At 48.1% G+C, this 11,959-nt stretch overlaps 1 protein-coding gene across 2 annotated transcripts; it reads left to right on the top strand.

Annotated features, from left to right (window-relative positions):
- The first annotated feature begins 2,650 nt into the window (after positions 1 to 2,650).
- LOC138805501 (cytoplasmic dynein 2 intermediate chain 1-like) lies at positions 2,651 to 11,068 on the top strand. 2 transcript variants are annotated; one of them, XM_069990288.1, is made up of 4 exons: positions 2,651 to 2,742; positions 6,175 to 6,252; positions 7,110 to 7,329; positions 10,957 to 11,068. In XM_069990288.1, exons 1-4 carry the CDS (start codon positions 2,707 to 2,709, stop codon positions 11,061 to 11,063), a joined length of 441 nt encoding a protein of 146 aa, XP_069846389.1. In that variant the 5' UTR covers positions 2,651 to 2,706; the 3' UTR covers positions 11,064 to 11,068. The 2 variants fall into 2 exon arrangements, 1 of the variants encoding a protein (XP_069846389.1); XR_011365563.1 differs by lacking the exon at positions 2,651 to 2,742 and adding an exon at positions 3,109 to 3,130.
- The last annotated feature ends 891 nt before the right edge of the window (positions 11,069 to 11,959 follow it).

Genomic DNA, 11,959 nt, shown 5'->3' with positions numbered 1-11,959 from the left:
ATTATTTCTTTCTTCTCGGTCAGTATACCTTTTTCCTGTTCTTGTTCTCTTTCCTTAGCTAGAACTTTCAGCACAATGTCAAGGAGAATTGGTGGGAGGAAAATTCTTGCTTCATTCCTGATCTTAGTGAGAAAACTTGGGAGTTTCTCTCTTCAGACTGGGAGCCTCTTACCTAAAGCCTTCCTCCTTACTGGGATTACAGGTGTGACTGGCTGGCCTCCAGACACAAAACTCTTCATCTTCTTCTCTCAGTCAGGCGTGAATGTGTGAGCCACCGTGTCTGCCCTGGGATTTTTATTTTTCAATAAAATAAAATTTCAGTTTTAAAGTTTAGATCATATAGGAAATATGAGTATCTCTTTGTAGAAATGACCTTCATGTTTTTTAAAGTGTGTTTAATTAAAATACAGTTGTTTATATTTTATGGTATAAAGTGTGATGCTTTCATATATTTACATTGTGAAATTATTAAATCACGCTACAGAGTATCTAAGACCTTTTGTATTGTTTAACTTTTTGTGATTTGAAGCATGTGTGAGTCTTCCTCCATGTTTTTGTTCACTCACCTCAGCTCCTTAAAAGGAGGTCATGAATGTGTTCTTATTAACAGCTGAAGAGCTGTGGATGTCAGTAGCTTATGGTTGTAATCCTGCCTCCTCAGAAGGCTGGGATGTGAGGATCATGGTTGGAAGCCAGCCTGGGCAAACAGGCTGGAGACTTATCTCCAATGAGCCAGTAAAAAGCCAGACGAGCAGGCGTGGTTTGATTGAGTGCCCTACAGGAGTGAAAAAAGCTGGAAAGAGGATTAGGCCCTGAGATCAAGCCACAGCACTGCCACAGAAAGAATTATTGTTGATTTGCTGAGTTTTATCATGAAGGTGTGCTGAGATGTTGATAGATGTTTTCCTCCCCCCAGTGATATGATCATGTGATTTTTAACTTGTTGATGGATGGATTCTAATTAATCAATAATATAATGAATGATTATATTTTGAGATGGGGTCTTTTTGTGAAGCCAGCCAGGCCTTGAACATGGGATCCTCCTGCCACAACTTCCCAAGTACTGAGTCGGAGAGATGCACCACCATACCTAGCAGATTCTATTGAGTTTTGAGTGTTTAACTAACTTTGTCTAGTATAAATCCCAGCTGGTATATGTAGATAATTATTATTTTATTTATTTTTTTTTGTCGGTCGTGGGTCCTGAACTCTGGGCCCGGGCGCTCTACCACTTGAGCCACAGCGCCACTTTGGGCTTTTTCTGCTTATATGGTGCTGAGGAATTGAACCCAGGACCTCATGCATGCAAGGCAAACACTCTACCACTGAGCCACCTTCCCAGCCCCTGGATAATTATTTTTTGGTCAATTGTAGGGTTTGAACCTGAGTTCCAGGGCGCTGTCCCTGAGCTCTTTTGCTCAAGGCGAGTGCTCTATCTTATTGGAGATAAAAGTCTCATGGGGACTTTCCTGTCTGGGTTGGCTTTGAACCGCGATCCTCAGATCTCCGCCTCCCGAGTAGCTAGGATGACAGGCCTGAGCTGCTGCGCACGGCTTGAGGACTGTTGCATGTACATTTATAAGACATGCCGGTCTGTGGTTTTCCGTTCTCACGGTGTCTAGGCTTGTGGCATCGGCTGGTGTTGGCCTTACTGAAGCCCCTCTGCTTATGTCCCGGGATACAGTTGCAGCGCGCTGCGCCGCCCCCTCCTCCAGGAGGGCAGAGTTGGCAGAAGGCACCGTTGTGAAGGCCTGCCAGCACCCACTAACTGGGCTGGGCACCGTTGTGAAGGCCTGCCAGCACCCACTAACTGGGCTGGGCGCCGTTGTGAAGGCCTGCCAGCACCCACTAACTGGGCTGGGGTTTGTTTTTTTTTGTTTTGTTTGGTTTTTGTTTGTTTTCAGAAGGCTTTTAACAGTTGAGTCAATTCCTTTTTGAGATACAGACCTATGCATATTGTATATGTATAATATGTATATGTGTAAGTTAGGTTATCAAATTTGTGGGCACAGAATTACTCTTGGTACTCCTTAGATATCTTTGGGGTATCCCTGGGATCTGTAGTGATGTCTTTTCTTTTGTTTCTGGTTCTCATCACTTGGGTTCTTTGTTTTTTCTCCCAGTTAGCTGAGCAAGGGGTTTATAGGTTTATTGGTATTTTCAAACACACAAAATGAATAAGCTACCTGTTTAGAGGCAGTGAGGTATCTTTACTAATACTCAGAGCTTACAGGTATAGAGGGGTGTCATGATGGATAAGTTCTATGACATCGTTTATAGCATGGCATTTTGCTGGAGGTGAAAGTGGTGTATCTGGGTACTTCGCTGGTCTCGCTCCTGAGCTCTAAGTCTGTGCTCCGTCTTACACTGAATCTTCCTTCCATCTTGACACGCACTGTGTCCATCTGCCCTGAGTTTGTTCTCTCCCTTCTGCCTATCTTTAGATGACAAATGTATCTGCTCCATATTGTGGGATGATTTTTCTTTTTCCCTTAAGGCTCAGTCACCATCATGGTGGCCTCTCTACCAGCTCTGTGGTTTCCAGCCCTTGCCCCCCTGCTCCTCCTGTCTTTCTTGCCGTAGGGCAGTACAGTGGCTCCATCACAGCTCCCCCACCTCTAGGATGAAGCTGCAGTTCCTCTGACTGACCAGGGAGTTGTTCCGACTGTCGGCTGCAGCTGGTGGGCAGCTATCTGGATTCTGAACATGGATGTGGTTTGGCCGAGTTGCTTTCCTAGAAAGGTACCTCTGAACTCCATGTGAATCAAGAGGCATGTGTGGTACCAGAGAGCCAGGCTGAGGGTGGCAGGATGGAGGGAACTCGGGCCTAGGGAGATTGGCACGTCGGATGGGCAGGAAAGAGGCCTAGAGGGTCCAGTGGTGCTTGTGATCATAGGGTGTGTGGAGCGAGAGTCCCAGCAAGCAGCCTGTGGATAGGGCAAGTGCACCTAAGAGAATAGCAACTTTAGGAAATTGTATTTCTTTTGTGGTACTTGGATTTGAGCCGAGTAGGCAAGTACTGCCCCTGAGCTAGCCCTCCCGCCCTTTTTTTTTGTATTTCAGTGCGGGCCTGGGCTGGCCTGGGAACCCTGGTCCTCTTTGTTCTGCCTCCTGAACGTCTGGGTTACAGGTGTGTGCCCGTCTAGACAAAGTAGTTTCAGAATCATCCGTTGGCCTGGGTTCTGCAGTGCGGCTACTCGGTTTTCCTAGCAAACCCTACTTACCACGCGAGGCCCCGGGGGAGATCTCCGGGCCACCACCAGGCCTGACCCAGCATCACTGCAGGACTCGAGAGGACTTGCGCTTCACTTCGGTGCCCAGCACGTGTCACGGCGGGGTGCACACCAGGGCCTGTCTGTCTGTCTGTCTGCTCTCTGCTCCTGTGCCCAGCACGTGTCACGGCGGGGTGCACACCAGGGCCTGTCTGTCTGTCTGTCTGCTCTCTGCTCCTGTGCCCAGCACGTGTCACGGCGGGGTGCACACCAGGGCCTGTCTGTCTGTCTGTCTTGTCTGTTCCTGTGCCCAGCACGTGTCACGGTGGGGTGCACACCAGGGCCTGTCTGTCTGTCTCTCTGTCTGTCTGTCTGCTCCTGTGTCCAGCACGTGTCATGGTGGGGTGCACACCAAGGCCTGTCTGTCTGTCTGCTCTCTGCTCCTGTGCCCAGCACGTGTCACGGTGGGGTGCACACCAGGGCCTGTCTGTCTCTCTGTCTGTCTGTCTGTTCCTGTGCCCAGCACGTGTCACGGCGGGGTGCACACCAGGGCCTGTCTGTCTGTCTGTCTGCTCTCTGCTCCTGTGCCCAGCACATGTCACGGCGGGGTGCACACCAGGGCCTGTCTGTCTGTGTCTCTGTCTGTCTGTCTGCTCCTGTGTCCAGCACGTGTCACGGCGGGGTGCACACCAGGGCCTGTCTGTCTGTCTGTCTGCTCTCTGCTCCTGTGCCCAGCACGTGTCACGGCGGGGTGCACACCAGGGCCTGTCTGTCTGTCTGTCTGCTCCTGTGCCCAGCACGTGTCATGGCAAGGTGCACACCAGGGCCTGTCTGTCTGTCTGTCTGCTCCTGTGCCCAGCACGTGTCATGGCGGGGTGCACACCAGGGCCTGTCTGTCTGTCTGTCTGCTCCCTGTTCCTGTGCCCAGCACGTGTCATGGCGGGGTGCACACCAGGGCCTGTCTGTCTGTCTGTCTGCTCCTGTGCCCAGCACGTGTCATGGCGGGGTGCACACCAGGGCCTGTCTGTCTGTCTGCTCCCTGTTCCTGTGCCCAGCACATGTCACGTCAGGGTGCACACCAGGGCCTGTCTGTCTGTCTGTCTGTTCCTGTGCCCAGCATGTGTCACGGCGGGGTGCACACCAGGGCCTGTCTGTCTGTCTGCTCCTGTGCCCAACACGTGTCACGGCGGGGTGCACACCAGGGCCTGTCTACTCTCTGTTCCTGTGCCCAGCACGTGCCATGGCGGGGTGCACACCAGGGCCTGTCTACTCTCTGTTCCTGTGCCCAGCACGTGTCACGGCGGGGTGCACACCAGGGCCTGTCTGTCTGTCTGTTCCTGTCCCTGCTGGTGGCCACTCAGGTGTGCCCTGCACGAGGAATCTGTGGCAATGGAGGCAGAGCCTGGACGGTCACTTGCGCTGCTGTTTGCTGTTGACAGTACAGGTGGCATGTTCCATAAAGTGGGGAGTAAGGTCACGGTGATACACGGGTACGACATATTGCAGTTCACTTGTACATTAGAGATTTTCCCCAAAAGATTTGTTTATAACCATTTCTATCACATATGTAAGCTAATAGGGTATTTTATCCCTCTATTTTTCTCTTCCTCTTCCCCTTTTGAACTTTTCTGTGTGTGCAGGACTTGAACTCAGGGTCTTGGCTCTGTCCCTGAACCTTTGTTCAAGGCTAGGACTCTACCCCTTGAGCCACAGCTCCACTTCTAAGTTTTTCCTGAGTAGTTTGCTGAAGATAAGAGTCTTTCAGACTGTTTTGTCCAGTCTGGCTTCAAAACATGATCCTCAGTTCTCAGCCTCCCAAGTAGTTAGGATTACAGGTGTGAGTCACCAGCACCTGGCTTGAATTTTTTATTTTTGATAATTAAAAAAATATTTATTGAGCCGGGCGCTGGTGGCTCACGCCTGTAATCCTAGCTACTCAGGAGGCTGAGATCTGAGGATCGCGGTTCAAAGCCAGCCCGGGCAGGAGAGACCGCGAGACTCCTATCTCCAATAAACCACCAGAAAACCGGAAGTGGCGCTGTAGCTCAAGTGGTAGAGCGCTCGCCTTGAGCTGAAGAGCTGAGGGACAACGCCCAGGCCCAGAGTTCAAGCCCCACGACCGACAAAAAAAAAAAAAAAAAAAAAAAAAAAAAAAATATTTATTGGGGGCTGGGAAGGTGGCTCAGTGGTAGAGTGCTTGCCTTGCATGCATGAGGCCCTGGGTTCGATTCCTCAGCACCACATAAGCAGAAAAAGCCGCAAGTGGCAATGTGGCTCAAGTGGCAGAGCGCTAGCTAGCCTTGAGCTGAAGAGCTGAGGGACAGCGCCCAGGCCCAGAGTTCAGGCCCCACAACTGGCAAAAAAAAAAAAAAATTATTGGGCTGGGAATGTGGCTTAATGGTAGAAGCTTGCCTAGCATGCATGAAACCCTGGATTCAATTCCTGAGTACCACAGAAGCAGAAAAGGCCAGAAGTGGTGCTGTGGCTCAAGTGGTAGCTGTGGCTAGCCTTGAGCACAGAGAGGCTTAGGGACAGTGCCCAGGCCCTGAGTTCAAGCCCCAGGACTGACAAAAAAAAATTGTTTTTAAAATTACTTATTGATAGTACTGGGATTTGAACTCAGAGCCTTTTGCTTGCTTGGCAAGTGCTCTACCACTTCAGCCAGGCCAAGTATTAAAATTGTATATATTAATGTGAATACTGTACGTTTGATGCATGTATTCATGGTATACTGCTTAAATCAGGTTAAATTCTCAAGTATTTATTACTGGTTTATGTTGAAACTTTCACTATCCTTCTAATATTTTGGAATGCTTTAGCATATTGTTACATGGATGTTACTTTTATAAATATATTATAAAATCAGTAATATCAAATGAGTCTCAGAAAATATACTTGTTTCTAACCTTGAAATATTTAAGTTTATAATTAAATTTATTTCCTGCTTAATTTATGCCCCCAGGAAATTGAAAAGGAAGCCAGTGATTTACAGAATGCTGGGCCTGATGAAATTTCAGCCAATTTTGAAGATGATTTTGAAGTATGTATAAAAGTTATTATTTTTTGTTTGTTTTGGTCAGTTGTAGGGCTTGAACTCTGGGCCTGGGTGCTGTTCCTTAGCTTTTTAAGCTCAAGGTGAGCACTCTACCACTTGAGCCACAGTGCCACTTCCGGTTTTCTTGTGTTTAATTGGAGATAAGAGTCTCACGGACTTTTCTGCCTGGGCTGGCTTTGAACCACAATCCTCAGATCTCAGCCTCCTGAGTAGCTAGGATTACAGGCGTGAGCCACTGGTGCTTGGCCTAAAAGTTTTTTCTCAGTTTAACAGTAATTCTTAAAAGTCAGCTTATTTATATATGTGTGTGTATGTGTGTGTGTGTGTGTGTATATAAATATATACATATAAAAATATATGTATATATATATAAAAATATATACATATGAAAATATATGTATATATGTATATATATATATAATTAGGTAACCATTTTTCTCTTTATTGTTCTTAATACTTAATATTGGATAAGGTTTGGTTGAAGTTATTTCTATTAAAGCTGACCAAGATGATGTAGTTAAATGACTTTATAATTAAACTTGTTTTTAAGTGCTTGGCACTCAAGCATGTATATTTATCTAACCATAAGCAGATACACACGTTCACTCTTAGCACAGATGTTCATCTCTTAGTGTACCTGGCTCTGTATTTTGTGTTTTACTTTTAGAGAGACAAATACAGTGATATTTACAGATTTATAATGTATAACATCAAAATCAGTGAACTTCCTTGGCTATAAGGAGACTTTGCCAATTTCAGATTGTACAGGGTGATATTTTGTTCTGTTGGAGTGTGAACACGTTTGTCTTAAAGAGTGCCCAAATCCTTATCACTGTTTGTAGGATTATGAGGATGACTTTGAAGTTTGTGATGGAGATGATGATGAGAGCAACTATGACCCTGACTCGCAAGAAAAAAGTGAGGAACTTCCTCCAGCCCAGAAGAGAGAAATACAAGAAATTCAGAAAGCCATCAATGCAGAAAACGAAAGGATTGGCGAGCTATCTTCAAAACGTTTTCCAAAGCAAAGTCGGATGGAGTACGAAAAGCAGTCCCGGGCAGGTACGTGAGACGGTGGTGATCCCTGGTGTCCAAGAGCCCAGGGGCCGTGTGCGAAGTGGCTTGGGGCCTACCCAGGTGGGCAGGTAACAGGACACTGTGCAGCATGGTGACAGCAGGCCCTGGGTGCTCCCTTCTGCAAGCCATGCGGGGGGGCGTTGTGCCTGGGAAGGGTCACTTTGTAAGGAGGGGCTGCGAGCTGCATCCTGCCCAGCACTGAGGTCGGAGGTGGCTGTGAGAGGCGGGCCTGGCCTGCTGCCCGGCCTGCTGCCCTGCACAGTCTGCACACGAGCCCTCGTTCCTGGTGGTGTCTCCTTGGATTTCCACAAAGGCGCAGGCAGTCCTGGGCAGGCGGCTCCCTCAGCACCACAGGGCTCAGAGACGCCACCCACAGGGCGGCCGGGGAGCTTCTGCCAGGCCTGTGCTTCCCCGACATTCTTGGCCTCCAGGCATAATAAGCTACATGTGAGAGTAAGAATAAATGTTTTTAAGTCATTTAAAGGAAAGCTGGGAAACTTGATAAAATTAGCCCTAAAAATAGCACTAAAGGTAAAATAGAACAGTTATTAAAGTATTAACGAATAGTAGACCGCTTTAAACGATCTTGTAGCCAGTAATGAGCCCATTTAATTATAATTAGTATTTAGCGTAGTATAATCCAAAAATGGGAGTCTGAAAGGGTAATCGTTAATATTTTGTCGCCTGCCTCCGAGGTAAACCGCTGAGTGGATAAACATAGCCAGGAGCACTTCTTGGAGGCCGTGGGTACCGGCCCTGGATGAGCAAGGGCGCGCCCTCGTTTTGGCTGTGTCGGCGGTCTGAGCTGGACCTACAGTCCCGCCGTGCCCCGCTGTGGGCAGGGTCAGCAGTACGCCACTCACCTGTTCTGACTTGCTGAGGAGAGGCAAGAGTCCATTCTTAGAGTTCCCATCTTGGCGGATCTAAGAATAACCAGTGTTTGGCATTCATTCCCGACATTGATACTTACGTATCCTTATAGTCTTATATATACTTATACATCCGTCAGGACTCACAGTGGCCATGGCCTAGAGCTGCACATAAAGACATTTTTCAGAGACCTTTTGGGAGAAGATTGTAATTGGAAGTTGTGGTCTCTTATTTTTTAGCTCATTGTTGAAGTGTTGCTGCAGGGTGATTTTAGTGATGTGTTGTTTGTGAGGATCACATTCTGTAGCTCTGTTCTTTCATGTCTGTGCAGTGTGAAATGCCAACACATTTTGGGGATGTCCACGTTTCTTCTTCCTCTTCCTCTTCCTCTTCCCTGTAGGTGACTCAGCAGATGGCTCCAGTTTCTCCTTCCTCAGCGCTTGTCAGTAGCCTTCTCTGTTTTCTTCTGCTTGCTTGAGTGTTGACACGCCCTCTCTACCAGGTTGTCTGCTCGCTAATTTCCTGACTCCCGGTGGGTCCCAGGAAGCGTTTTCAACCTGTCGCTGACTTCTCTCCATAAGCCCTCCCACAGTGTCTGATGTAACTTATCCATTGAAGCTTTGATGGACATTTCTGGTTCCTGCCAGAGTGATTCCCCAGCTCCGCGTGGTGTAGACTTAGGGCCCAGGCGTCTCATTGTAAAAACAAAGTAGCTTCTGTCCTCCATGTCAACAGCCAATTGGATGTGACCACTGCTGGCAGGTGTACCTGGTGAAGGCATGAAGCGGTGAGGTCCTGCGTGGTAAACACGAGATAAACACCACCTCGACCTTTTCATTTTCACAGTAAACGGATGAAGGACAGTCAGGTGTATGGTGTGTTATTAATGAGACTTGAGCTCTGCGCTGCATCTGGGCTTATCATGTGACGGAGGGCTGCCAGGTGCTCTGCCCTTCCACGGCCCACGGCGGAGCCGCCCCTGTGCTGTTGGGAAGGTGGCTTCCATCGGGCATCCTTCTCCTCCTCAGCCAGCCTTGTCAGTGGCTTCGCCTGCGGCAGCAGCTGCTGCTTCCGCAGACAGAGCCTCCTGGCAATGTTTAGTTTTCAGCCCAGGCCTGCCCCTGAGCTGGGTGACAGTCCCTGGCTGCAGTTTGTGGCGCGGCACCCCTCCCCGCATGTCAGGGAACCCCTTGCTGAAGTCTTCATCGGCTCAGTGTCTTGTGGTGCAGCCAATGACTGAAGCCATTTGCTGTTCATGTCTTCTGCTTACCAGGCCAGTGCCTGTGCGTCCTAGCCAGCCCCCTCATTCACGGCGCCTGTCCATCTTAGCCCCCCCTCATTCACGGCGCCTGTCCATCTTAGCCCCCCCTCATTCACGGCGCCTGTCCATCTTAGCCCCCACTCATTCACGGCGCCTGTCCATCTTAGCCCCCACTCATTCACGGCGCCTGTCCATCTTAGCCCCCACTCATTCACGGCGCCTGTCCATCTTAGCCCCCACTCATTCACAGCACCTGTCCATCTTAGCCCCCACTCATTCACAGCACCTGTCCATCTTAGCCCCCACTCATTCACGGCGCCTGTCCATCTTAGCCAGCCCCCCCTCATTCACAGTGCCTGTCCGTCTTAGCCCCCACTCATCACAGCGCCTGTCCATCTTAGCCCCCACTCATCACAGCACGTGTCCATCTTAGCCAGGCCCCTCATTCACGGCACCTGTAACTGGCAGCTTGGGGTGCAACAGCAAAGGCAGCATGAATTTTATGTTCCTTCTCAGTGTTGTGGCTAGGAGATTTGTTTTGCTGTAGATTATGGCAATCTCAACCTATGGTTTTTAAATTTCCATGAAGTTGAAAATTCACCATTGCACTTGAGGGAAACCCTTCACGCTTCTCTTTGGCAGCACTAGGATTCCAAGATAGTTGTCTGGAAGCTGGCCTTAGGAAGTGACTGGGTGGGGGTAGCGCCTAAGGGGTGAGTGTGCTGCACAGAGGGGCTTTGTCTCAGAAGGCACAGGGGAAGCCACCAGGCTTCTCAAAGTAGCATACTTCTAAAACCTAAGATTGACTTATTCTTGGAAGTTTCCACTTAATATCTTCAGACTAATTGACTGCAGGTACTGAAATCTCAGCGGAACCACATTTAAAGGGCGACTTCCATGTAATCTTTGTGTTTTTAGCAGTAAAAAAATTTGTTTTTCAGGCTGAGTGAGGTGTGAGCTGAAGACCACATCCTTTATCCTTAAGTATTTCTAAGATTCTTAGTGGTGTGATTGGCACATATAAAAGATGATCAGGCCAGGCACTGGTGGCTCACTGCTGAGATCTGAGGATCGTGGTTCAAAGCCAGACGGGGCAGGAAAGTCCATGAGACTCTTATCTCCAATAAACCACTAGAAAACCGGAAGTGCCACTGTGGCTCAAGCAGTAGAGCCACTCGCCTTGAGCTGAAGAGCTGAGGGACAGCATCCAAGCCTAGAGCTCAAGCCCCATGACCGACCCCCCCCCCCCAAAAAAAAAAAGATGATCAGTAAATCTTGCCTTGTTGTTTGGATGTTTTAGATAAAGTCAGCAAGAGCAGAACTTTAAAATACAGAGGCTGTTTATTGTTATTTATCGTCGGGGACAAAAGACATGAGTATGAGTGTTATGTATGCTTCTAGTTGTTTTAATCTTGATTTGAGTTTTTATTGGGTTAGAAGTAATATTTCATTGTCACAAAACAGCTTTCTTTTCTGTACAGATGCAAACATTTCCCCTTCCAGAACTCCTGTTTGTGGAATTTTTGTGGATTTTGCAACAGCCTCACACCGTCAAAAGAGCCGAAGTCAGGCCCTTAAACAAAAGTAGGTATATTGGGAACTCTGCCACAGTTGGTTGTTACGGTTGTGTGTATATATGGGGTATTACTAAGGATCAGCCTCAGGACTAGTAATTCTTCAGTAATCCTTTTCTTCAACCTGCTTTTCAAAATAGAGCCATGCATTTTATTTTCACTGTGATTGTTTATATATATATATATATATATATATATATATATATTTTTTTTTTTTTTTTTTTTTTTTTGGGGGGGGGGTCTGGTCGTGGGGCCTGAACTCTGGGCTTGGGCGCTGTCCTTCAGCTCTTCACCTCAAGGCTAGTGCTCCACCACTTGAACCATAGCGCCACTTCTGGATTTTTTTTCCTGCTTATGTGGTGCTGAGGAATCGAACCCAGGGCCTCATGCATGCAAGGCAAGCACTCTACCACTGAGCCACCTTCCCAGCCCCTAGATATATTTTTATTTGCATTAAAGTTCTCTTGTATGTTCATATGTTGTGCTTAGAGTGCAGGTACTAGCTTCTGAGTACTAGTGCTTGCCATCTAATATCTCCTTGGGCATCCTGGCCAGTTTGGGCTCAGACTAGATTACAGTTACACATTTACAAGTCTGGGGGTCAGAAAGCTGCTAAAGGGTGTGATTCTAGCTCACTTTGTATTGCTCACATAGTATCGCTACCATGTCTTCCCTGTCAGGTGAAGAATGAACTGAGGACTGGGACTAAGAGCACTAATGCTAGATAACGTGGGCTGCATGCTTGTGTGTCCCAGGACCCTCACACAGATGAGGAGAAAGGATCAGAATCAGCATCTGTTGAGAGACTTACTGTTGCTGTGTTAGTGTAGCATACAGAACAGTTTAAGTGAGGAAAGAACGTCTTTGGCTCGTAGTCTCCAAGGCCTCAGGTCATTATGACGGGGAGGTG

The sequence above is a fragment of the Dipodomys merriami genome, unplaced genomic scaffold, assembly GCF_024711535.1.
Source record: "Dipodomys merriami isolate MVZ:Mamm:240054 unplaced genomic scaffold, mDipMer1.0.p SCAF_3968, whole genome shotgun sequence".
NCBI lineage: Eukaryota > Metazoa > Chordata > Mammalia > Rodentia > Heteromyidae > Dipodomys > Dipodomys merriami.
The sequence above is the reverse complement of the archived record's forward strand: the minus strand, read 5'-3'. Positions and strand labels throughout refer to the sequence as shown.